The sequence below is a fragment of the Periplaneta americana genome, chromosome 13 (assembly GCF_040183065.1).
Source record: "Periplaneta americana isolate PAMFEO1 chromosome 13, P.americana_PAMFEO1_priV1, whole genome shotgun sequence".
In the NCBI taxonomy this organism is placed as follows: domain Eukaryota; kingdom Metazoa; phylum Arthropoda; class Insecta; order Blattodea; family Blattidae; genus Periplaneta; species Periplaneta americana.
In genome coordinates, this window is record NC_091129.1 from 116,642,176 (window position 1) to 116,669,585 (window position 27,410).

General features: G+C 37.5%; 1 protein-coding gene across 3 annotated transcripts in view; it reads left to right on the plus strand.

Moving 5' to 3' along the window:
- The window catches only part of LOC138712306 (follistatin-related protein 5-like), a 218,015-nt gene that overhangs the window by 148,821 nt on the left and 41,784 nt on the right, over positions 1-27,410 (plus strand). For 2 of the 3 annotated variants that reach the window (XM_069843933.1, XM_069843935.1), the window contains exons 2-4: positions 7,752-7,988; positions 18,244-18,497; positions 21,522-21,654. In XM_069843933.1, coding sequence (XP_069700034.1) covers positions 7,752-7,988; positions 18,244-18,497; positions 21,522-21,654 — 624 coding nt within the window. The remainder of the gene's footprint in view (positions 1-7,751; positions 7,989-18,243; positions 18,498-21,521; positions 21,655-27,410) is intronic. The other variant, XM_069843934.1, reaches the window with a different exon arrangement.

The window sequence follows — 27,410 nt, forward strand, 5'->3', positions numbered from 1 at the left end:
ATTAGAATAAGGAACAAAAAAGTTTCCTTCCCAGGCAGGATTCGAACCATGAAAGTCTTAGTTACTAGTCTATCGTGCTCTGGAGTGAACAAGGCTCTGAAATCAGCTACAAGGGTCGGTCCGGTTTTTTTTGTCACTACTGCACATAGACCCTGAGTTTTTTTTTTGCAACATTACAGGTCATTTGCTACCTCGTGAAGCCAAATGCATGCATGCGCCGTAGCTTATAGTAAGAACCTTATGGTGGGAGTTAGTTTGCTAGCTTGCTGCAAGTCGAAGCGTAGCGAGAGAGGGAAGTTTCCCAGTCCACTTTCTTCCACGAATGGCCTGTATAATAATTTCCCTTCACATTTAATCTATTATTTAACGACACTAAATCAACTACTAGGTCTTTAGCTTCTATGGAATTAGCTAGTTATAGCGAGATGAGGCCGACGGTTTGCCTTGTGATCACCTGACATTCGCTCCACATTGGGGAAAAACTAGGAAAAAAGCCAATTAAGTGATGATCTCAAGTGGGAATTCACTATAAAGTGCAACTCCGGGTCACCAGGGAAACGCCCTTACGTCGATGGCCTTTTCCTTTACAGTTCTTACAACAAGAAATATATAGGCCTAATGGAAAATAGTCTAAAAGTTTTGGTATAGACTATAGCGAAGGAGATGTATGAACCTGTAGGATAGGTAGCGAGTGTAATTATGTAGAGGACGATGTTAGTTATCCTCAGGAAGATGATACTCTGATTCATTTACAACGTTTCCGACAAATGTGCAGAGCAATCAAAAGAGCATTAAGGGAGACCGCGAGAAGAGAAACGCGAATAAAATTCTGTGAATTTATGGCCCTTCCGGTGTTTCTGTACTAAAAACTAAATAGCCTGTCCTTAGAAAGAAGGATGAATCCATATTCAAGCCAAAGAGATGAAGTTTTTAACATTAGATAAAAGATTTAATTGGAGAGACCAGATAAGATATTAGTAAACTGCAGAAGAATTAAATGTATCCCCATTAATAAAATGAAAATTGCTAAAGAAAGATGAACCGGAAAATTATGTTATTATAATGATAAAACAGACTTAAAAGACTCTCGTGGGAGTAAAGCAAATTGGAGAAAGAAATGCTGGCTGTCTGAATGAGATGAAATTGAAGCCGAAAAAACCAGAGAGACATTGCACAAAGGTACTGAGAAGCAATTCACAAGTAAATTTCATTTTAACTAAGAGAATACAGCAGTTATATTTCACAAAAGATTACATTACAGTTATACCACAGTCTAGTAACAGTCACGAAGCTTGAGTTGTGAGGGTGCTAGGAACAATAGACTGTGCCGGTACTATTTCGCATTGTCTGTAATGAGACGATAGTAGCGATCCTAGTGGTTAGCAACTATCTATGGATGCATATTTACTACGTATTGAGCTTCGTAACTGTATATCCTAGACTGTGGTTATACAGAGTGTTCACAAAGTTTCGTCCAAGAATCACAGGGCGTCATAGAGGGTTTTTAGTTGGATATTTTGCGACACATTATCAATTGCTGTAGTTATCTAGCATGTGAATGAGATAAAGATGATAATACCAACGAAATGAATCCAGGATCCTACGCCGAAAGTTACCCAGCATTTGCTCTTAATGAGTTGCAGGAAAATCCCGGAAAAACTCTCACCAGCTAACTTGTCCCAACCAGGATTTGAACCCGGACCAGCTCGTTTCATAGTCAGACATGCTAATCGTTACTCCACAGCGGTGGACTGATAGAGGAGTTAAGACATGTAAAACCAGAATACGAAGGTTGAATTAGTTTGAATTAAACTTCAGTATATTATTCTAAGGCTGGACCGATATCACCTTTCAGTGTATCCTGGCCTACAGTCACTCTCAGAAGTGGATCGCTACTGGGAAGTTAGGAATAGACTTTTTCTATAAAATTGTTTTTTTATTACATTGAGCAACTGTACTTCCATCTAGCGGTCCTTCCCAATCGACGGTGGCGATTCTGTTGGTTGTTCTCTTCCAAATGTTGCCGTTTTTACCATTGGGATGGCCAGTCTATTATATATGTGATCTGGGGTTCCACATATCAAATGGTCACCTAGTACAGGTAATCAGACTGTTCTAGCGTGGGGCTGTTGTTATGTGTTATCTATGATAGCATTCCACACTAAGTAGCTTGCGCATCATACAGTGTAATCAGAATTGTACAAAAAGAGCTCTAATAAGAAAATAAAGCGCTTCCGGACCCATGTTCTTGTATAGTTGGGAGCTACAAAGTTTGAGAGAGGAAGGAATGCAATATGGAAATCATTAAGCGCCGCCCATGCTCTAGCAGTCAAACAAAGCATACATGCTATTAACCTTGCAGAAAATATTGTTCGCATCTTGACGGTTATTGGCGGTTAGTAATAACCACTGATTAACTAGCGCCGCCGCTGTAAGTTTAGCTAAATAGTAGCATGTAGTGACAACGAGACTTCTTATCTCTTGCTGCAGTTTTGACTGACACGTAATCCCTTACTCCGCTCCCTGCCGCAAACACTCCAGCTTCTAACGACTTAACATCCTCAACAATGTGGAGTATTTTTCCCCAAAGTTTTGGCATAAGTTATATTTTTATTACAATCTGTATTTGATTAAGAAAAATCTTTGCCGTGGCTCAGGTTAAGTGTATGAGCCCTCTTATTAATCTCGGTCAGATGTGAAATTATGTGAGATGTTGATATATATATATATATATATATATATATATATATATATATATATATATATATATATATGTATGTATGTATGCATGTATGTGTGTGTATGTATGTATGTATGTATGTATGTATGTATGTATGTACTGTCCGTTACTCAGGAGAAGACGAGGGACAAGAATGTGACTTTCTTGACCATGGGTGGGCAACTCGTGCTCTCAAAGTGTGAACACAACCTCAGTGCAGGTAGAACGGAATCTGTATTAGCTGTAGTGCATGTATGCCGTTCTTGCAAGACACAAGTTTACTCGCTTCTGCAGTAAGTGGCGGCTTGTTTTCAGTGAAAAACAATATAATACCAAGATCATTTCCCTTCAGTGACGAGTCGAAAGAGAAAGATTCTTTTTATTAAGAAGGGAGGTAAAGCTTGTATTATGTTCTATTACACTTTCTTACGCACGACATTTTATGTTACAAATAATAAACACAGTGAAGGTTTTAGTAAAGAAATATTGTCTAGATATGCTTTAGAATAGCTAAAGGTAAAAATTGGATATCAACAAGGTGAGACTGATATCAAATATCGTTAGCACGTTGTGCGTGCGAGTTACAGAAGTCCATGACATATGATCGACTAGCTAAGAGCATTTATGGATAAATTTGAAATGTGGCAGTGTCATGTAGAACATAGACAACTTCACTTTCTTTGGCTATAAACTAGCTTGAAGAGCGATAAGAAAATCTTCTTATCAAATATAAGACCCTACTTCAAGCCCTACAGCAGAATTAACTGGTAAGTTTGGAAAAAAGTGACAATTGACAAGGGATCGAGATTTTTCTGAAATCCTTTTGGCTTACAGCCGATATAATATTCTGAAAGTTTATAGCTTGAATTGATAAATCTACAGAACAGCACGCCATTCAAATTCCATCGAAATCAGGAATCGAACCGTTCATAATGCTGCCTAAGTCAGAATTTCCGAATATACTCTTTGCTTCCACATTATGTGCTTGAGTCAGAGTTTAATACAAGAAAGAAGTGTAAGAGTTCTCAATATACAGAAAGAGCTTAGAAGTAAGTTTATTTCCTCTGCCGTGACATGTACAAAATATTTCCTTGAATTTGTGATTATTTGCGAACACAGACTATTACTTTTCTAAGAAAAGAGGAATACTCTTTAATGTATAAACACTTGTAAATTCTCGAGTTCTATGTTTAAACAAAATAAGACATATAATGAGAAATATTAACAAATAGTGTAATAATAAATAAGTGTTGCAGCTATATTTGTTGTATCTTGAAAATGTTGTATTCAGTTTGTATCTCCAATACTAAACTAATTTACAAAGATAGGAAATAATATAATTTTGTTATGTGTGCTTAGGTACAGTCTGTCTAAAATTACTATAATTATTATACAGGGACATCACTTTATTTTTACCAACAATTTTAATATTAACCTGGCTATACCTACTCGGAAACACTGTTACCCCCCTTCCATTACAGGAGTTTGGAGCTGCTAGTGCATTATATAAACAAACCATTTTACTAGCTATAGGAGGAGAGAAAAGTAGTGTATTCATTTATGTTACAGGGAAATACAGTATTACTATTTTCAATTTGCTCATTACTTTTACAGTATTTTATCCAAAAAAAAAACAGTAGAATAGTAACAATTTTTTTTCACAAACTCAACTCTTCAGGCGGTTATATTCATTATGTAATGTCTACTTTATTCAGCATATTACTAACCTAATTTATTCCTGAGAATTTTGTGAGCACTTCCGTAAGAAACCCAATTTCTACAGCTAACTTCTTGACCGACTTATTAGGACCTCGCTGCACCCTTTCTACAGCATCTTCTGTCACCTTTGTTGGCCATCTTACACTTTTCTTCCTTTCTGTACATTCTGTTGCTCTAAATTTATCTACCAGATTAATGCCATTTCTACGAAAATATTCCGTAATGATATAATCAGGAAATTGTGAAAAAAAAAATGTTGTTCACATTCGGTTATATGTAATTCCAGTTTCCATCATCGTCCTTCATACCTACAAACAGTAAAACAAAAATCTTGTTTAAATAATGCTGTTAAGTACCGCACCATATTATAGGGTACCGTACTTTCGGTAACTTTAAACTTCACTTGTGTTCAGTCCACACAGATAAATTGAGTTATGCTACACACGATACCTGTGTAAAAATAAACTTCAATAATATAAGCTCTTTCTTCTATAGAAAATCCAACATATTTCTGAAACACACTGTACTCTGTATTGTTTATTTCACTGCTAGCAACAGCGGCCGTAAGTTTGTGTGACTAACGTTAGCAAGGACATTAGTGAAAGGGGTGGGAGTCAAGTACATTTAGAAACGCAGGTACAATAAAAATTGAAGTAAAAATAAAATGATGTCCCTGTACAATGCGTCATTCTGAAATTCAAATCATGGAGTAGATATCACGACCACCTGCATGAGCCGCCAGAGCGCACCGCGGCAATGAACTGATTTGCAGCGAAACTACAAACAACTTGCTACTGCTACGGATGGCTTCGTCTGTCTTTCTCCCTTTCAAGGTTTTTTTTAGCACTTTGTGAGCACGAGTTGCCCATCCCTGTTCTTGACTATCGCTGTTGATTATTATAAACATCGCTCAGATAAGCATCCCAGTTGCCAGGTTATTACTCGTGCAGGAAACATGAGTAACAATGCATATAGAAATTAAAACTAAGTTGAACAGAAGGAGACCTAATGTTTCCGCTTACTACATTACAAATATTGATGTGTTGTCGTACGTTATCTGTTCATATCCCTTTCCCCTCAGTCCGCTCTCATCTTCTCCTGAGTCACCGACAGTATGTATGTATGTATGTATGTATGTATGTATGTATGTATGTATGTATGTATGTATGTATGCATGTATGTATGTATGCATGTATGTATGTATGTATGTATGTATGTATGTATTTAACACTACAATTGGCTATACACCCGGTGGCAGTGATATATAATATACACTAATAACATTACAATAATTACAGCAATAAAAAATAAAATAAACGTAAATTTAATTCTGACTATAAATAAAAACTATGCTATAGTAAACCTAACATATAAGTACTTCTATTAAACCCAACTATTATCAACTTAAGTAATTACAAGGCATCTTAATGAATTACATATCAACTTAATTTATTACATATCAACTTAATTACATTACACAATTTAGATAATTACGCTGCATCTACAATTAAATTTTCAGCCTAATCTTCGTAACTTCCCCTTAAATGTATTGATTTTGAGAGGATTACCTTGAAAGGTTACCGCAGGTAAGCTGTTCCAGCCTACTATTATGCGTTTAAAAAATGAAAATTTTCCAACGTCCGTTCTTTGTTTTCTGCATTTAAACTTCCTAATATGATCAACCCTGCCTAAATATGATGGTGTCACTAATCTAGCACTGATGTCGGCCCATGCTTTGTGTCCCATTTGTGCACTAAACCTGGTTTTTCGTCGCCTTGATTTGAGAAATTCCCACCCTAAGTCTTTTACTATCTTTTCGACATGTCCCTTCCCCATTTTGACATATTTTCCTGCCCTGCGTTGGACCTTTTCTATTGAATCGATTTGGTTTTGTCTGTACGGATCCCAACCTACTGCTCCATAATCCATAACTGGGCGAACAAGGGTTTTGTACGCTAATTCTTTTGACCTTCGGTTAGCTTTCTTAAGAATGCGCGTAGAGAAATGTAGTGCTTTCCAGGCTTTCCTTGTACAGGGACATTATTTTATTTTCACTAACAATTTTGATATTAACCTGTCTATACCGTTAGAGAACCGGAAACACCGCTTGCTCCCCCCCTCCAAGACTGGAGTTCGATGATACTGGCGTAAAACACAAATCACTCTACTAGGTATAGGAAGAAAGAAAAGTAGTTCATCCATTTACGTAAACTAGGAAATATCGCGATTTTGAGTTTGATAATTTTCATTAGGTTTTTCTTTAATCAAAGTACAGTACTGTATTAAGAATAAGTGTTTTTACTCACGAAGTGAGTTATCCATGCGAACGTATTCATTATGCAGTGTATATTATACTGTCTACAGCACATTAGCGTACAATATAGAGAAAGAAGCGTTATCCATGCGAACGTATTCATTATGCAGTGTATATTATACTGTCTACAGCACATTAGCGTACAATATAGAGAAAGAAGTTCAATTGAAAAATAATCATAATATGAATATTAAACACAATTTTGAAAATGGTGGCCGTTCAATTCGATACAGGCTTCAGTTCTTTTGTGCATATTATCGCACTATAGACTATTGCATCTAATTCCAATTGCCAGTTTCGTCCTTCGTACTAGTAACTCATGTTGAAATAATTCTGTACCTACTCTACGTACTGTAAATTCAATCTTCACTTCTGCCCGACCCGAAAATGTAAAATTACTCAGACATGCTATCTACTGTCCGTCCAAGTGGTTATGCCGCAGGATTGTAGAAAGGGAGGAAATCACGTGACAGTTAATTACTTAACGATGCCCTTTTATTTAAGTTAAATTAAACAGCTGTATAATATTACGTAAACTTCCAATTCCTAAGAGAAATTAATGTTTTCAGAAAAGAGCTAAGACAGCCCAGCTATTACAGAGGGGCGAGCAGAAGCAGGTGGGGGAAATCGGGATGCGACGTAGGCAAACGGACAGTACCTGTGCGAAAATATGATTCAATATTGAAAGCTCTTTCGTCACTGGAAAACGCGAACATATTTTTGGAAGGTACTATACTCAGTAACTCAGTACTGCTTACTATCTGCGGTCTTGGTTCTGTGTGGAGTTGGAACTTCCTTAGTAGAAGGGGTGGGAGTGAAGTACATTCAAAAACTCAGGTACAATAAAAATTGAAGTAAAAATAAAATGATGTCCCTGTAGTATTAGTGACTTGTTCCTCCCAAGCCAGTTTGTTACTTAAGTATATACCTAGGTATTTACAAGTGTTCACTTGGGGCATGTGAAGTACATTTGCTTAAGCTGTTGTGGTTGTGTTGCAGACCCGTGTCTTGTGAAGTACTGCGGAAAGGGTCGGGAATGCAAGACAGTGGATGGTGAGGCGCAGTGTGTGTGTCAGCGTCGCTGCCGGCGGCACCAGAAGCTGGTGTGCGGCACGGACGGCCAGCTGTACGCCAACCACTGCGAGCTGCACCGCACGGCCTGTCTGCAGGCGCGCAGCATTGCCGTGGACCACACCTTCGGCTGCGTCCAGCGACGTCCGCCGCCACCGCCTCCAGGTTAGACCTTTGCAGTACATCAGCATAACCGTTAACATTCACACCATCATCGCCACCACCAGTACCATCTTTGTAACCACTACCATATACCAGAGTTCGACAGAAATAACTACAGGATTTGAAACGCAAATAAAAATTGCATCATGTATGCCAGGTCTGGTCGTTAATACCTTAATTGAGGTACTGCAGAATACCCCTTAATAACCCACTCACATTCCCCGGCAGAGACAGTTACGTATCGGATCAATACGAGTAGATCTGAAGGCAAGCATTGCTAAGTGACGGATAGTATGAGGCATGCATCATAGCTTTCAGCTCTTGCTGATTGGCTAAACTCCACCACTGATGCACAGTGTCTTACTATGTATTCGTTTCTAAAGCGGTGAAGCGGAAAGGACATTTGGTTTCTGTTTTCTTCCCCATTATGCCCAGGGCTGGTGTATGCTATTCCAACTTTTACTAGCAGTATGCGTTGATAGTAATCAACGGAAAATTCTCTCCAGAATACCTCAAGTAATATGATCCTGCATTGTTGCAAAACACTGTACACTGCTCCGCCGATTTAGTAGAATGCGTTTGAGTCTAAAGAAAGCAGCAAAACAGTACAACGTGGTCTGTTGTGACAAGAATCCAAGCCGTCGTATACCGGAAAGCATCATGTCGCAAAACGTTCACGTCTGAATATTTCTGACAAAGTAAATAGGCCTATTATTCAATGACTTGAAAATAGAGTAGATATTAAGGATATTTCTGGAGGTTTAAGACAATATTTTATTTATTTGTTTATTTTTTACCTATCTATCTATCTATCTATCTATCTATCTATCTATCTATCTATCTATCTATCTATCTATCTATCTATCTATCTATCTATCTATCTATCTATCTATCTATCTATCTATCTATCTATCTATCTATCTATCTATCTATCTATCTATCTATCTATCTATCTATCTATCTATCTATCTATCTATCTATCTATCTATCTATCTATCTATCTATCTATCTATCTATCTATCTATCTATCTATCTATCTATCTATCTATCTATCTATCTATCTATCTATCTATCTATCTATCTATCTATCTATCTATCTATCTATCTATCTATCTATCTATCCATCCATCCATCCATCTATCTATCTACCTACCCATCCATCCATCCATCTATAAATCGATCGATCGATCCATCCATCCATCCATCCATCCATCCACCCACCCACCCACCCACCCACCCACCCGTCTGTCTGTCTATTTACATATCTGTCCGTCTGTCTATCTGTCTCTTCCTTATTTGCCTCTTTCTTTCTTTCTTTCTTTCTTTCTTTCTTTCTCTCTCTCTTTATTCATTTATATTTATTTATATGTTTAACTGCTTATTTATTTATTTACTTATCTATTTATTTATCTATTTATTATTTATTTATTTATTTATTTATTTATTTATTTATTTATTTATTTATTTATTTATTCTATTTTACGGATAATTATATTCTAGGAAATAATATTAATCTGTATTGACGCTGCATCATAATTACGTTTCATAATGAATTAATAATTCTTAAATATCCATTCCCGTATGATTGATTTTTTACTGTTCATAATATTCCTTGGAAGTCAAGACTTTCATGCTCTACCTAAACATGATGCTTGCGGTTTGTGTGAGACTTGCTCCGCGTGTTACATCTAAGTAAGTAAACATTGGCTTTCTAGTATATCGACGGAACAGTGTATAGGCTTATGTAGTCTACATAACTTCTGATTCAATTCTCCCGGGTTCACCACACTTTCGCCTCTGAAATGACTCCATACATGTTTTTAACACTTTATTTGAATTCAATACTCCGTAGATGCACAGATGGCTAATATTTAAAAAATGAAATGAATGGGAAAATGTGTCATTGCACATGAGGCCTTCTTGCTCGCACGTCGCTAAATAATTGCGTCCGCTGATACGTCAGAGCTGTGTCGCAGCTCTAATGCGTTATTCCGAGTCACTAAGTATAATGGCACTTCTCATTATATGCGAGTTTGAAAAATGTGATTTCACTTTAATTCGCTTAAATAATTAAGGTCAATTTTTAAAAGCACTCTCTGTAATGCGGATTGACTGCTGTACTACGATCTTCCAATACGCTCGACGACTCATCGATTAGGTCGGGCTGCCGACCATTTATATAAAACTGTAAGACCGGCTCTGAGTATCGCAGTTACCAATATAAATATGCACAGTGCGGTAAATGGAAAAGTAGAAAGTTGCTGGAAAAAGTAGTAGCTCCTTGTAGGCTATGAACAATCTGAGTTGGCCTACTGTTTTCAAAGTAGCTTCCTCCTGCTATTACACAGCAATCATGAAGAGACTTTAAAGGATGGTAGAAGGGCTCTATTCAGTGCTCTCGTTACAGCCCTTTTCATGGCGTCTGCAACATCAAAATAGCAGCCTTTCAATGGTGCTTCGAGTTTTGAAACCAAAACAAAGTCACACTGAGCTATGCCTGATGAATACGACGCATGCGACAGAATGTAGACTTTTTTTGCTGGCCAGAAAGTCTCTAGTACAGTAGCGGCTCGTAGTTAAAGGCTCTTAGGCGGAGCCGCCCCTATAAAAATCTTCTACAAAAATCTTCACACTTGTTTGTGTTTAATAGTAGAATAAAGATTTTCAATAGAGGAGAAACATCGAAATTTTACTCGGCTCGTTCGTTAATAACGGTCAATATATTTGGGACTATTGGTTACCGATAGATGTTTTTGAGATAGGTTATAATTATAGTAATAACAGAGGGTCAACCTTTAGTTTCACATCCGCACAATAGAAACAGGACGGGTTGATTTCCTCTGGTTAATAAGGGTACAGCTAAGCCGCAGAGATGTTACGCCTTGAGTCGTTGCCAAAATTTTCTAGCTCTGAGTTTTAAAAAACTCTCTTGAAGAAAAGAAAAGAAACAATGTCTGACACTCCATTCTTGAGGTCACGTGTCCGCTCTCTCATTCATAGGCCTAATTTGTATTTTAGGATAACATTGCGATGATAAGATGAAGGAGTCGTTTAGTTATTCGTTAACACAATTGGTAACCCTGATATCCCATAAAGTGAAAGTTTTTCAAACCTCCGTCAGGGACGGGAAAACAATTCAACGGAAATTCTAACGTGCAAATTAGTTTTGGCTTGTCCTTCGTATTACAAGTATCGGTATTGTATGCGGTTGTGAACTTGTGATTGTGAGAGCCGTTTGCGAGTGTTCATTTGAGAACAATGAATTTTGTGTGTAATAATATATCGAAAGAGAGAAGGGGCGATTTCGTCTACAAGCAAATGAATTAAGGTAAATCAAGTGCCCATTATATATATTATAATAACTTATTCTTAAAAATTCCCAGTTACGGAAATACACGAATAAACAACAAATAAATAAACAAATACTCATGCTCGAGGCCCTGCAAATTTGCCATTTCAGCCTAGAGCCTTCCTCAATAAATTTTAAAACCACGAGCCACGATTACTCTACTAATAACAGCATTATAGTTTGCTGCGTTGTCATACTGTACAAAAAGAACTAACTGTCCTTTTGTCGATACTGAGTTATATTCTTTAAAACAGTCGTCTAATGTAAGCCAAAGACGATCGACGGACTGAAAGCTGCTATCAGTCATGAAATTTCTGCAATATGATCGACAATTTACCAAGATAATGATGCTGACCTTACGCGTGAGGCTTCAGACGAAGGTTAGCATTTGACTGACATAATTTTTAAGAGCAGAGTAAAAAGAATGCCAACTAACATTTAGAAAATGGCAAACATTGTTCTTATTGTATTATTCAAACATATACAGTACATACAGAATGTCTATGAACTACCTTCCCAGACTTTGTGAAGATGTGAAATACTTTCAACTAAACAAATATTTCAAATATAGTGCAAGTTGGAAGAATATTATTACAAAGTTGCAGAATAAATAAGAAAACGCATGTAAGAAAAAATATTTAACATTAGCTCCCGCTTAGCATATGGATAGTTGATTGTGGAGCGCCGCTATACAACACCAGACCGTCATAACCGCGTCACTAACTCAACCCAAGAGCATCATAAAACATGCCACTAACCCAAACCCAGAACGTCAAAATCGCGCCGCTAACCCAACACTAGCGCACAAAAACGTGATGCTAGCCCAACTCTAGAGCGTCAAACACGCGCCGCTAATACAAACCTACAGCATCAAAACCGCGCCGCTAACCAATCCTGGAGCGTCAAAAACGCACCGCTAACCAGAACCTGCAGCGTCAAAACCGCGCCACTAACCCAAAAGTAAAGCGTCAAAAACGTGCCGCTAACCCAAGCTTAAAGCATCACAACCACGCCGCTAACCCAAACCTGGAGCGTCAAAAACAGGCGGCTAATCCAACCTACAGCGTCAAAACCGCGCCACTAACCGAACACCAGAGCGTCAAAAACGCGCCGCTATCCCAAACCTAGAGCGTCAAAAACGCGATAACCCAAACCATAAGACTCACAAACGCGCCGCTAATCAAAATCAAGAGCGTCAAAACAAGTCGCTAACCCAACTCTAGAGCGTCAAAAACGCGCCGCTAACCCAACACTGGAGCGTTAAAAACGCATCGCTAAACCAACACCGGAGCGTCAAAATCGAGTCACTAACCCAACCGTACAGCGTCAATAACGGACAAATAACCCATACGTAAAGAGTCAAAACCGCATCGCTAACCCAACACTAAAGCGTCAAAAACGTGATGCTAACCCAACACTAGAGTGTCAAAAACGCGCCGCTAACCCAAGCCTAGAGCGTCATAACCACACCGCTAACTCAAATATGCAGCGTCAAATCCTCGCCGCTAACCCAACACTAGAGCGTCAAAAACGAACCGCTAACCCAAACCTAGACCGTCAAAAACGAGCCGCTAACCCAACCCTGGAGCGTCAAAACCGCGCTGCTAACACAACACTAGAGCGTCAAAAACGCTAAACCACGCATAGAGCGTTAAACCCATGCCTCTAACCCAAACCTGAAGCGACAAAAACGCGCCGCTAACCTACATCTGCAGCGTCAAAACCGCGCCACTAACCGAACACCAGAGCGTCAAAATCGCGCCGCTATCCCAAACCTATACCGTCAAAAACACGCCGCAAATTCACCGCTAGAGCGTCAAAAACGCGACAGCCGAAACATACAGCGTCATAAAAGCGCTGCTAATCCAATACAAGAGCGTGAAAGACGAGTCACTAACCTAACTCTAGAGCCTCAAAAACGCGCCGCTAACCCAACACTAGAACGTCAAAAACGCGCCGCTAAACCAACACCAGAGCGTTAAAACCGCGTTACTAACCCAACCCCACAGCGTCGAAAACGTGCAGCTAATCCAAACATAGAGCGTCAAAACCCCGCCGCTAACCCAACACTAGAGCGTCCAAAACGTGATGCTAGCTCATCCCTAGAGCGTCAAAACCGTGCTGCTAAACCAAGCCTAGAGTGTCAAAACCACGCCGCTAACCCAGACATGGGAAGTCCAAAAAGCGCAGCTAACTTACACTGCAGCGTCAAAATCGCTCCGCTAACCAAACACCAGAGCGTCAAAAACGTGCCGTTATGCCAAACGTAGAGCGTCAAAAACACGGCGGTAAGCCACACCTACAGCATAAAAAACGCGACAACCAATACCTAAAGCGTCAAAAACGCGTCGCTAATCCAAACCAAGAGTGTCAGAAACGAGTCGCGTAACCAACTCTAGAGCGTCAAAAACGCGCCGCTAGCCAACAATAGAGCGTCAATAACGGGCAACGAACCCATAGCTACAGCGTCAAAACCTCGCCGCTAAAGCAACACTAGAGCGTCAAAAACGTGATGCTAACCCAACTATAGCGTCAAAAACGAGCCGCTAGCCTAGAGCGTCAAAGCTACGCTGCTAACCCACACGTGCAGAGTCAAAACTGTGCCACTAACCCAACACTAGAGCGTCAGAAGCGAGTCGCTAACCCAAACCTAGAGCGTCAAAACCTCGCCGCTAACCCAACACTATAGTGTCAAAAGCGTGATACGAACCTATCTCTAGAGCGTCAAAAACGCGCCACTAACCCACTCGTAGAGCGTTAAAACCACGCCGCTAACCCAGACCTGGAGCGTCAAAAAACGCCGCTAACTTACACCTGCAGCGTCAAAACCGCTCCGCTGACCCAACACCAGAGCGTCAAATACGTGCCGCTGTCTCAAACCTAGAGCGTCAAAAACACGCCGGTAAGCCACCCGCAGAGCATAAAAGACGCGACAACCCAAACCTAAAGCGTCAAAAACGCGTCGCTGATCAAAATCAAAAGCGCCAAAAACGAATCGCTAATCCAACTCTAGAGCGTAAAAAATGCGCCGCTAACCAACGCTAGAGCGTCAATAACGGGCAACGAACCTATAACTAGTGCGTCAAAACGTCGCCGCTAATGCAACACTAGAGCTTCGAAAACGTGTTGCTAACCTAACTATAGCGTCAAAAACGTGCCGCTAACCCAAGCCTAGAGCGTCAAAACCACGCCTCTAACCCACACATGCAGAGTCAAAATCGCGCCACTAACCCATCACTACTGTCAAAACGCGCCTCTAACCTACACCTACAGCGTCAAAACTGCGCCACTTACTCAACACTAGAGCGTCAAATACGCGCCGCTATCCCAAACCTAGAGCGTCGAAAACACGCCACTACTCCACCCCTAGAGTGTCAAAAACACGACAACCCAAACCTACTGCGTCAAAAACGCGCCGCTAATCTAATACAAGGGCGTCAAAGACGAGTCGCTAACCTAATTCTAGAGGGTCATAAACGCGCTTCTAATCCAACACTAGAGGGTCAATAACGCGCCGCTAAACCAACACCAGAGCGTCAAAACCGTGTCACTAACCCAACCCTACAGCGTCAAAAACGTGCAGGTAACCCATACCTAGAGCGTCAAAACCAAATCGCTAACCAAACCTGGGGTGTCAAAAACGCGCCGCCAACCCACACCTGCAGTGTCAAAACCGGGCCGCTAACACAACACTAGAGCATCAAAAACGCGCAGCTATCCCAAACCTAGAACGTCAAAAACACGCCGATAAGCCACCCCTAGAGTGTCAAAAACGCTCGAACCCAAACCTACAGCGTCAAAACAGTCCCGCTAATTTAAAAGAAGAGCGTCAAAAATGCGCCGCTAACCCAAAAGTAGAGCGTCAAAAACGCGCGCTAAACTAACACCAGACCGTCAAAACCGCGTCATTAACCCAACCCAAGAGCGTCATAAAACGTACCGCTAACCCAAACCTAGAGCTAACGCAACACTAGAGCAAAAAAACGTGATGTTAACCCAACACTAGAGCATCAAAACCGCGCCGCTAATCCAAACCTACAGCATCAAAACCACGCTGCTAACTAAAAGTGATGGTGGTGGTGGTGGTGGTGGTGGTGGTGGTGGTAGCAGCATAATCAGCAGCAATAATAATAAAATATCTTATGCGAAGAAAATGTAATTATTTATTTAAAATTGGGGAATTTTACTTGGAAATGGAGACTTTTTGCGTAGCATTTAGAGACATTCAGCATGGCCGAGTTGGCTATACTGGTTCGATTAATATCTGCGAACCGTAAAGGCGCCAAAATTCGGCTGCAATTTAACATGACAATATTTAAATGTCTACCTAAAATTTTAATAATGGTTATTTGTTACGTGTGTGGTATAGCACTGAAGTAAAATCTATGGGAAATACTGTGACATTTCATACGTAAGTATAAAGTTGTTATATTTGGTAAGCTTACTCAACCCTAATCTGAAAGTATAGTTCCAGCCTTCGAGAATTGTAGTTATCCTCTCAGGCCCCACCCATTATTACTTACTTCCTTTACAGATTTCCGAAAGACGTAAGTCATAAAAACGAATGCTTGAAATTTATAAGCAAGCCAAACTCGCAGCGAACACCAAATATTGTTCTCTTTACACTTCTCATACATAAATGGCTTGGAATGGACGTGGAGGCGACAGGAGTGTTAGTAGAGATAGGGTGTTACATCAATCTACATTTTACTGTAGACCCCCGGTATTTATTACACGTGAACCTCTCGTACAATACTACACTACTACTACCTATTACCACCATTCACCACAAAAACAGCTTTAGTTCCGAAGTAACGTGTGTGATTTTATCATTCTTTAAAATCCCTCGTTATCATCTGTGGGTTCAAACTCGTGAAATTTGGATTCACTGGCTAGCATACAAAACAGCAATATAATCTAGAACTGTACAATTTTTTTTTTCAGTTCAAACTTCTGTGCACTGTAATAAACATTCTTCTTACGAAGTTTAATTAAGTAGGCCTAGTATGATTTTAGACTTTCAAAGTTTTAGCATATGCCTAGTGCGAGATTTTAGAGTAAATTCTCAGTGTCATAGTTGTTTAAATAGGCCTATACAAAGCTTCGGAGCAACACATTGGTTCCATCATCAAATAAGACAGTCCTGCTTTCGATGATAATATGTAGGCCTAGCTGTGAACGTGATGCAGATACCCAAAATTATTGCATATTATATGTCTTCCCTAGAATTTCTCAATTTCAGGCTATAATTTATTAAATATAGGCTTAAATCGATCTTTATTGGACTTATTTTATTTGCATTGAAAATTACCAGTACCCGTACGCCTACATGACATTGCTTGAATCCAATATTGCTTCTTAGATTATTCTTCTACAGCTTCAATGTATAGGTGTTCTGGCCTATTTTGTCTCCAAGAGAAGCAATATTCCCATCGTTTTGAACGACCTATCAGGCTGTTCCTTAACCTCTTTTGTTAAATATGCCATCATTCTTTCTTTGGTACTGTTCTTTCCACTTTTGTTTGTTATTTTCAATTGTTTTCTTTAAGACTCAATATTCTTAACTATTTCTTAAATGTCTTCATTTCTAATTTTATGATTCATAAATATATTAATGTAAAAGTTTGCTTACATTATTGTGAAACCATCTATTTTAGAGTTAAGCAAACTAACTTGAGTCTCTGTCTTCTTGGCGTGGGATATACCTCAGCATTCCATTGTAAAACTTAAAATTATTGTAAGTTTAATTGTTCGTTCTGAGGAGAAGAGTTCCTTTTTCCTGGAAGAGTATGTTATTGACTCTTAAACTTTAATTATAGCTAAGTATCATAGTCTATATAATAATGTTTTTAATGACGTGCACTATGGGGCGGTAAAATCTACATGCACCTGCTAAGTCCCATGTGCCCCATTGTGTGATAAAGAGCCTGTAATGGATAAGAGCCATGGAATCGTGTAATAGTTGTTGGGCAGTAATAAAAGACATTGTAAACTGGGATGCAAGAAGTAGATTAGAATGATAACTAAGTGTTAAATTCCTGCCATTTCAAATAAAATAGACCCCTAAGTCAATATTTAAAATACAATTTTAGAGACCTATGAATTTTCTTGCATAATAGGCCTATTACAGTGCGTGACATAAGTCTCTCCGCAGCGAGTGCGATGCGCTAGCACACTCAGTTATACCCTAGATCATATATGTAACAGATAACTCCTCGCTACGTTAAAATCGGCAGCACTTTGAAGAGAACAACCGCCAGGATCGCCACCCGTCCGCCGTAAACGAACACGAGATGGCAGCACAGTCGCCGATGTAATTCAAATGGGTATTATGACGTGACTCCTTATGTAACAACTAGATGGCAGCGCAGTAAACCTGACAAAAGTTGTTAACCTCAAAGCCTATAAACCCGACATATCTGTTACATATATGATCTAGGGTTATACTCAGTTACGTTGGCAACGAATTACGCTTACAAGCATAACGTCCACACTCAGTTATGCGTACGTAAAATCCTATTCAGTTACTACCTGCTCTAGGTCAATGCCCGCACTGCTGCTCTCTCGCCTTATCTTAGTGCTGCCAACTTAAGTGTTCCCATGCACCTCTGAGTTCAATGCGGAGAGTCTTTTGCCACGCACTGTATATAGATCGGGTATTTCTAGCCTTTAAACGAGGTGTAACAATGACTTAGAATATCTCTTAAGCGTATGTGTGAATTCGATTTTGTAAGCAGAAGGTGTCTGCACTCCTTGTCAGAGAGTACAATATATACGCACTTGACATCCCTGCTATAGGCACTTGATTGTTTGACATTTTCTCTTGAGACACCACTCACAATCATTTAGATAATTTGCACACCACTGAAGGGACAGTGTAGTCTAAAAGACTCCTTGCTGTATTTCCAGAGGAACCAGAGGTGACCTCGCAGTTGAGTGTTGCGGCTACAACTACCGCGCACAACGAGTCTCTACTGCTGGAAGATGGCGACTGTTCGCTGCAGGAGTACGAGATCCTCAAAGATAATCTGCTGCTATACAACCATGCAAAGCTCATGGCGCAGGATAACCGCAGCTCTGGGAAGGAGTACCTCGTCAGCATCATGTTCAGTCACTATGACCAGAATAATGATGGAGCACTGGAGCGTGACGAACTTGAGCAGGTAGAGTATCCAGTGAGAAAATCGATGTTAAGGAGAGTGAGGGAAGATTCGAGAATTTTTCTAATGTTGAGCCTCTTCTTTCTTTCCTCCATTACTACTGGCGGTAGGTAAATCAGTTTAAGGGGTTAGGTACAGCTTACAGCAGTAAAATTTTTTGAAATATTCAACATTTTTTTCCTCCGTTACTGTATTTTGTACAGTAATGAAAATTAGTATGTGTAAAACACTGTCCTTCTGCTATATAATAAACATACTTTTACTTCGCCTCCTCTGTTTAGTTTTAATCATTACAGTAGCCAGCTCTCTAATTGGTTGAGCTGCTGTTGTCATAGTTACCGGAAGCAGCATAATTATATTGTCTATTTGCTCCCTCATCGATGCAGTCACTGCAAAGAGCAATAATGTTGTATACAGCGGCTATATGATATGACCACTGTGACTTTGTACAGGTTACAGCACTATCTGTTTTTATTGGTAAAAGTTACTTGTACTATCTATACCAAGCGGGCATCACCAGCCACTGGTTGTGGTTGGCATGACATACTCGTACTAATAGTAATATTCATTCATATAAAATTTGGTTCAGTTGCTATAAACTTGTCTATGATCTCAATTCAGCCAGCAGAAGTGGATAAGGAAAAAAATAATATCTACAATCCTACCATTCCTTATTATATCCAAAAGTACCGGCTAAAAGAGCTTGAAGTAATTGGACTTCCGGTTGGAGCAAGAGGTACCACTACTCTCTTCATGAAAGATGTGTTTAAGAGGTTTGGAATACTTATATCTATTACTAGCCGTACCCGTGCGCTCTGCTGCACCCGTTAGAAATAAATATAAAGTAATTACATAGTTAAAATAGGACATTTGATCCAGGGAACATTCGTGTTTGATAGAAGGATAAATCGTTTAATATGTTACTTAATTTAAATTGTATTTAAAATATTAAAATGCGATCATTTTGATCCAGAGACCACTCATTTGGTGCAATGACAATTCCTTCAACATGTTTCTTAATTGTTATTACCAATTATTTTTGGAAAAGCGAAAATTAACAGAAAAATTTTGGCTACAGATTTATTATTATGTTTATATTATATTATATTATATTATGAAAAAGTGTGTTGATAACGGATGTACTCGAATTAGAAAGTTTTTAATTTGTTGTGGGAGCTCTTTAATCTCAGGAGGAACAACTTTTACAACAGCGCCAACATAATCTGCTTGGCTCATTACCCAATTTTTTTGCATTGCATTTATTGCATATGCATTTTATGTATTTTAACACGATTCAATTGAGCATAGTTAAAATTTGAATTATAAAATAATGGATTGCTAAGCTAACGTACTATTACTGCATACTAAATCAATACACTCTCGTTGTTCGTTAATTCTCTGAGATAAAAATGAATATGTTCATAAACATTATTATAAGAAATACAGGAAATGAATATACAGAATAACCTATCAAGTTTTCTGTGCATAAGAAGCTATTTTAATCTTACCTGTCCTCAATTTACTCACAAGTTACTGTAATAACATTATAGCATTATGTCCATCCAGAGAAACTACACTTTCCAATGATGAAATAATAATTAATTATACAAATCGGTTAATTTAGCTTCCAATATTACTTCATACAAACACAGAAACATTGTCTGTGGGCTATGTTTCATAGCTTTCGATTGTTGTGTCCAAGGCCCCTTATAGACGAAGTCATTTGTTTTTTATTTCAATACACCGCCTTAGATGGCAGTTATTTTAATTTTAAAACTCATTTATCTCATTAAATATCAGTCCTATCAAAATTTTTCAGAGAATAAAACTTATCAGAAATAATTTTTAAAGAAACTTTTGTTATGTAACATATTTCACAAAAATCAATAATAAGCGAGATATTTCGATTTATTTAATTCAGGCCCCCTTATAACCCCCCTTTTAAATAACGTATTTTGAATGCCATATAGCCTATAATCTAAGTTACAACGAACTTAATTTATGTTCCAATTTTCATCGAAATCGGTTAAGCCATTATTGCGTGAAAAGGTAACAGACATACAGACAGACAGACAGACATACAAACAAAAATTTCAAAAAAGCGATTTTCGGTTTCAGGGTGGTTAATTATATATGTTAGGACCAATTATTTTTAGAAAATCGAAAATTACCAGAAAAATTTCGGCTACAGATTTATTATTAGTATAGATTCCGATTGTAACCTTAGCTGCATTGAAAGGATCAATTGCTCTACTAAAGCATCACCTATATTCGAAATGAAACTAAGTTCATTAGCATTCTTTACTTTTTTGTAACACTTGACTTCTCTCTCTAAAACTACAAATGTATTTGCAGTTATGTACTTGTAGGAGTTTCATTGTCAAAACAAAATCAGTGGTTTAATGAACTTGTAAACATTTATATGGTTAAGTACTCTTTGTCCCTTGCGGTAGTTTACGAATGGTGAGAAGATTTCTAAATTATTATGTATTCTGATAAAATATTAGGGCAAGCATGACCTTCCTTGCTATCCCTGAAAATAAGACACTTACTTGCTTGGCACGTTACTAACTCACCCCCTTTTTAATTTAATTTACTCCTTCAATAACTCATTCACGCAATTGTGTAATACCCACTTATTTATCATTCATTGCATGTCTTTATCTTTCACTCACTTCTTCTGTATCTCGTTTATATGGATCCTACTCCCTCAGTAATTCATAGATCCATTTACGGTACTCAGCCATCCAATTTTTCACTTATTAATCATTCATTGCCTGCCTTAATCACTTACTACTTCACTTACTCATTGACTTGCTCCCTCACCAACTAACTCATCCAATCCTTCAATAAAATATTAATCTCATCCACTTACTCTTCAGTAATTCATACACTTAATTGCTCAACAATCCAGTAAGTTATTTATTACTATCTTAATTATTTACCTGATTCAAATCATGTACTGAAATCTTTAGTGAAATCCTCATTTTGGTGGTCATTCATATTAACTGACAATATCTGTTGTAGATTGCTGGACGAGAACACCTTAATCAGCTCGCCAAGGGCTGTAGTCTGGGTAACATGCTGTCCTTCGATGATGCCGATAAAGATGGCCGTCTCAACATTAACGAGTTTTATATGGCGTTTAGTAAGTTATACAGTAAGTTGCTACACCTGCTTACAGCTGCTTGTTATTGCTTCTTTGTAGCTCGAGGTAACACATCAGTGAGAGACTGATATCGTCGCATAAGATGCAAATGCTTGTATCTCACAAAATCATTATTTTACAGGAGAATAGAAAAAAAAGACTGTTTTTTGTCGCTATTAATTGTGGGCTTATGTGGTGTTGAATTGTTTACTTCTCCACGATTAATATTAAAATGTGATTTACAATACTTTGTAGGTATGCGTTATGTAGACGAATTCAATGGTACCAAAAACTTGAATTTGAAAATTTTGAAGCTTACGAGTATTTGCACCTTAAGCAACAATATATTGGAAAATACAATGGATGCATTTTCTTACTCGCATTATGAACAAATTATTATTTTTTATGAAAGAAAATCCAGCCACTGCAATGACTAATTTTAACTATGCACCTTAATAAACTCAAGATTGATAATAATTTATGATGCTTCTCATGTCTTCAACAATATTTTTGACTGATTATTACAAAGTTTATACGAAGTCAATACTTTAACTGTGGATTCAATGTGTCCATATTTGTAAAATGCTGTATCTATTAAATGTGCACTAGAACTGCAGACTTCACTTATGTGTTACTAGGATTGTAAGAATGTATGTGTAATATTAATAAGTAATTATGGCATTCATATATAATTTAAATTAAATATAGAATATAATCTAAATTTAACAGAAGAAATACTGAAATCAGAAGTAAACACTGAGAACAAGGTGCCAGTGCAGGTGTTACGTGCTGTCTCTTCTCACTTTATAGATCACTTGGATATGGAACAACAAGTGTTGATGGTGAAATCATTGCAATAAGTGAATGTCTCAGGAATCTTCAATGCCACATCAATAAATTTAGGAATGCAGTTATATTGTCAGACTCCAAAGCAGCTATTCTATCAATCGTCTCTAAACACACACCTTCATCTCAAACAGCAAAATAACTAAAATGCTCTCTCAATTAATATCACTCAATAAAAGAATTGTATTCCAATGGATACCATCCCATTGTGGAATCCTGGGAAACGAGAATGCGGATGCTTTAGCAAAGAAGATGTAACACAAAGTATACAAAGAAAACATCTTGTAATCTCTAACAACAGACAGGGAGTTGAAAACACTTAGAGAAACAATGGAGTTAGACCAGAAAATAATGATAATGAAAGTTTGATATTAAATATTAAAATTAATTAATATGATACGAAAAGCGCGAAAAGTTTTTAATATAATGACATAAATTTTGAATCTTCTGTTGTAACATTGCAATAGAACAAATAGTAGATTTATTTATTATAAAAGACAAGTTGACCCATGTCAATAGTAAACTACACCATGTTCCGTTTATTGCTGAACAGAGGGGGAGAAAGGGAAGTAACAGCACGTCATCTCCATTTCCCATGCTTGAAATTAGGTCAGATGCAGTGATTGTCAGTTCGTGTTCCGATTATCGCTGAACAGATAGCCATAGATACTTGAGACAAGCCACTAAATCACGTCCCACTTCTGTGGTGAAAATAGCCTGATGGAAACTTTGCAAAAATTGACCTTATGCTTAAAGACAATACTCAAAATGAAAAGATTTTACCGTGCTGTTTTCCAACCTTTGCCCTATGGCATTTAATTGTTCCTCAGTTAGTACATGTCGTCACCTTTCTTTCTCTGTCCAATACTGAACCTGTATTTCTGAATTTTTGTACAAGGTTATGAATTGTACTCTTAGATGAAACTGGAGATTCCACATATTTTCGGCAGAATTTTCTATGCACTGCTCTCCACAAATCGCGCTTTGCAAAAGTATTGTTGTATATCATCATATTTATGCCATCTGTGGAACTGTCTAGATTTCATGTCTTCTTATATTTTCAAGCTGAAAGTTTAGCCTCTACAGACATTCACTGGCTCCCCCTTCCAACGTAAGTGGGCGGTGTTGGTCACATCCGGTAGGGTCATTTCTCCCCTCTGTAAACTTGAACAGCCAGAGTTAGGAGAGTAGTCAGGCGACTGACAGTGGCTGTTTTACTGTCCCCATCGAATTTCGAATGAATTCCAAGAGAACTGATAAATAACTGAGTGAATCAGTCAGTCAGTCAATGAAACAAATAAAGGTAAGGATAGATGATGAGGTCAGAAAAGATTAACGTAAGGCATAAGGGTACAGTAAAAGTAGATTTTAAGAAAGTAAGGGCTTTATCGTAAATCCTAAAGTTTATGAAAGAATGAAGAAATTAATCAAAATGAATGGGTGTAAATAAACTACTAAATGAATGCATAAAAAATATACACACACTAAGAGAAGACAAGGTACGAATAATGTTTCAGCCTAACCCCTGGAGAGTGGGAAAGAGTGACTGAGTGAATAAACTAGTGCACTACTGATTCATTGAATTAGTGAATGAATGAATTATTGGTTGGTTGATTGGTTAAGTAAATTCGTTGAATGATTGGGTTAGTGATTGGATTAATGAGGAAATGAATATAGAAGCGAGTAGTTGATGTTAGTTGTTGAGAGTGTAATTTTTTTATTAAATTAATGGATTTATCTCGCTAGTTAGTGATTGAATTATTAAATATATGATTAGTTGATTTGTTAAATTAGTGATAACTAAGTAAGTGGCCGCTTCATTTATAAAGTCCTCGAATCTAAAAATGGGTAAGCTAATAATTTTATTTGTTTGTTTATTTATAGATTGAATTATTGACATTGATTGAGAAGATTATGTAGTGAATTAGTAAGCCCTTGAATTGTTGAGTGAATCGTTGTTTAAGAGAGTGCTGAATGGAATTATTGAGCGAATAATTGGTTGATTCATTTAATTTAATTAGATAGTGAATTTTAACCAAGTGGATGATTGGTCCATTTATTCATTTCTTAAATTACTAAATCATGGACTAAGTTAATGATTTATTTAATTATGTATTCATTCATTTATAAGTTGAACTAGTAACAATAATTGAGAGAGTTGCAAAGTGAGTTAGTGAGCTGTTGAGTTATAGAGGAAATCATAGTTAAGAGAGTGCTTGATGCTATTGTTGTTTAGTCAACTGTCCAAAGACAGGTCTGGACCCCAGAAGGCATCATTAATCTTGAATTACTAATGCCCGGTTTCTGGTACACCTCAGTTAACTCTCAGTTACTTAACTGCTCTTATAAATTTAACTGCACTGATAACTTTCATGAGTTTCTGGCAAGTTCAATGTAGATTTATCAGCGCTTGTAACTAACAGTTGAGGTAACTTCAAGTTCAGTATCTCTTGTTGTCCATAGATGTCTCCACTAGTATTTTGTTAGTGATTTTTTTAGTTATTTTTATTTGCATAAGTTTTCAGTCGTAATATGACAGTAGGAGCACAGTCTACTATATACAATCGCGAAGCTCAATATGTAGTAAAAATACAAACATGGGTAGTTGCCCACCACTAGGATCGCTACTATCGCCTCATCATCGCAGCCGACAAAATATGTTACACTTTCGTTGTCGTGTTCTTTTGGAAAAATTAACACCTTCATTACATTATTGAAATATTAAATGCATAAAGTTAATTTATTATTTTAATGAAGTATATTAAATTCCACCATAAACTCGAAGATACCTGCAAGAAATAAGTTGATATAATTTTTGTTTGTGCAAAACGAACTGAAATTTACTAGGCCTATAATAGCTTCACTCATTTAAGATTATAGCGACAATTAACTATGAAACCAATAAATATTAATTTGCATTTCTCTTTACAACAATAATAATGGAAATATAAATTAATGGAGTAACTTACGTGTACCGGTACTTGTAGTGTAGGCTTATGTAGTTAACAAAATGGGATGAGGTTAAGCAATAATAATCACACCAGAATTGGAAATAAAACGTGATCAATAAATTTTATTGTAACAGACTTTTTCTACGTCTCTAGTAAAGCAACAAATAAAAATAACAACAAAATTAACAGCTATAATTAAAAACATATCCTTTGAAGAAAAAGTAGGCCTAAGCAATAATAATCCCAGCAGAATTGAAAATAAAACGTGATCAATAAGTTTCATTAAAACAAACTTAATTTTTCTATGTCTTCAGTAAAATAACACATAAAAATAATAACAAAATTAATAGCTACAATTAAAAATATATCCTCTGAAAAAAAAATTAGACCTAACCTTTATTTCTCTGGAAATTTAGCACCTAAGTGACAGAACTTTAACCGGTATCTAATGTCCTTTCGGTTAGACTGAAACATTTAATTGTGAAATTTAAGGATATAATGTATTCTAACAGTCACAAAGAACTACAAATTAACAGTTTTGTTTCTGCACAGCATTCTTGTGGAAACCCAGGAACCCTTTCTGAATCTTTCGGAAATCGGCCTCTTTCTCTTACTGTTGCTACAATGTATAGCACTACAAACGTCTCCTCCTTGTTCCATATTATTATTCCAATTATTATATTTTAGCCATTAACATTTTCGTTATAACCAATAACGAACATTTCACAAGCATTAATGTGAAATACGCAATGAGCTAGCACTCGATAGAAATACGACACAGTCCAAAGTCGACCATGGACAGTCTATTGTTTCTAGTTGCTGACCGCTTGGAGCGCTTTATCACGAGATTTGCAAAAAAACACCTCAAGCTTCGCGACTGTATATAGTAGACTGTGGTAGGAGCAAGATTTTTTTAATTATAGAACTGTGTGATAAATGATAGTGTACATGTACACTTCCATCTCAGTCGTAATATGATTAAAAAAACAATAACTGTTGGTATTTGGCGTGATCGAGGTAAATAATACTAGTGGAGAGAGGGCTAGATGTAATTTCTGCTACAAAATTGCAACCGCAGTCAGCTGTGATGGTTATGGCAGCCATATTGGTATTTTAAATATGTTACATTCGTCTATATGAATGCTTTCAAGTGTTCAAATGGACTTTTTGGAGACCGAAATACCATTGGCATTGGTAGAACACCCAAGAATATAATATTCCTTGACTGACGGCATAGAATCTGAAGTTTATGAAGAAAATTAAGCTTAAGATATTCGAAATTGTTTTTTTTTTTTTTTTTTTTCAGTAGGTTATTTTACGACGCTTTATCAACATCTTTGGTTATTTAGCGTCTGAATGAGATGAAGGTGATAATGCCGGTGAAATGAGTCTGGGGTCCAGCACCGAAAGTTACCCAGCATTTGCTCATATTGGGTTGAGGGAAAACCCCGGAAAAAACCTCAACCAGGTAACTTGCCCCGACCGGGAATCGAACCCGGGCCACCTGGTTTCGCGGCAGACGCGCTGACCGTTACTCCACAGGTGTGGGCTGAAATTGTTTTTACAAACGCACATTATTATCCTAATATGTCATAGAAAGTAGAACATTTACTGTAAGTCACGTAAATAAAACGCCAAATTTTTTAAAATTATACCAATAATATAGTAAACTAATTAATTCTGGTTTATATTATTATTTAATATCAGTTATTATAATTTACGAAACAGTAATGCAGTAGCGCCGCATGTCGGTATTTGTTCGAATCAGTACTAACAGCCAGGTAACTACAGGCCGAGGTATAGTTACCATTTGAAGCACAGATAACTGTAAAGATGACGATAACTGCTGTTTCAGAAACTCGTTTCAAACATATCAGCGCGTTAAATTTTAGATAACTCTGTATGTACAGGTAACTGTCTTTCCAGAAACTGGGCATAAATGAGCTAGTGAGTTACTGTTTTTCTTATTTA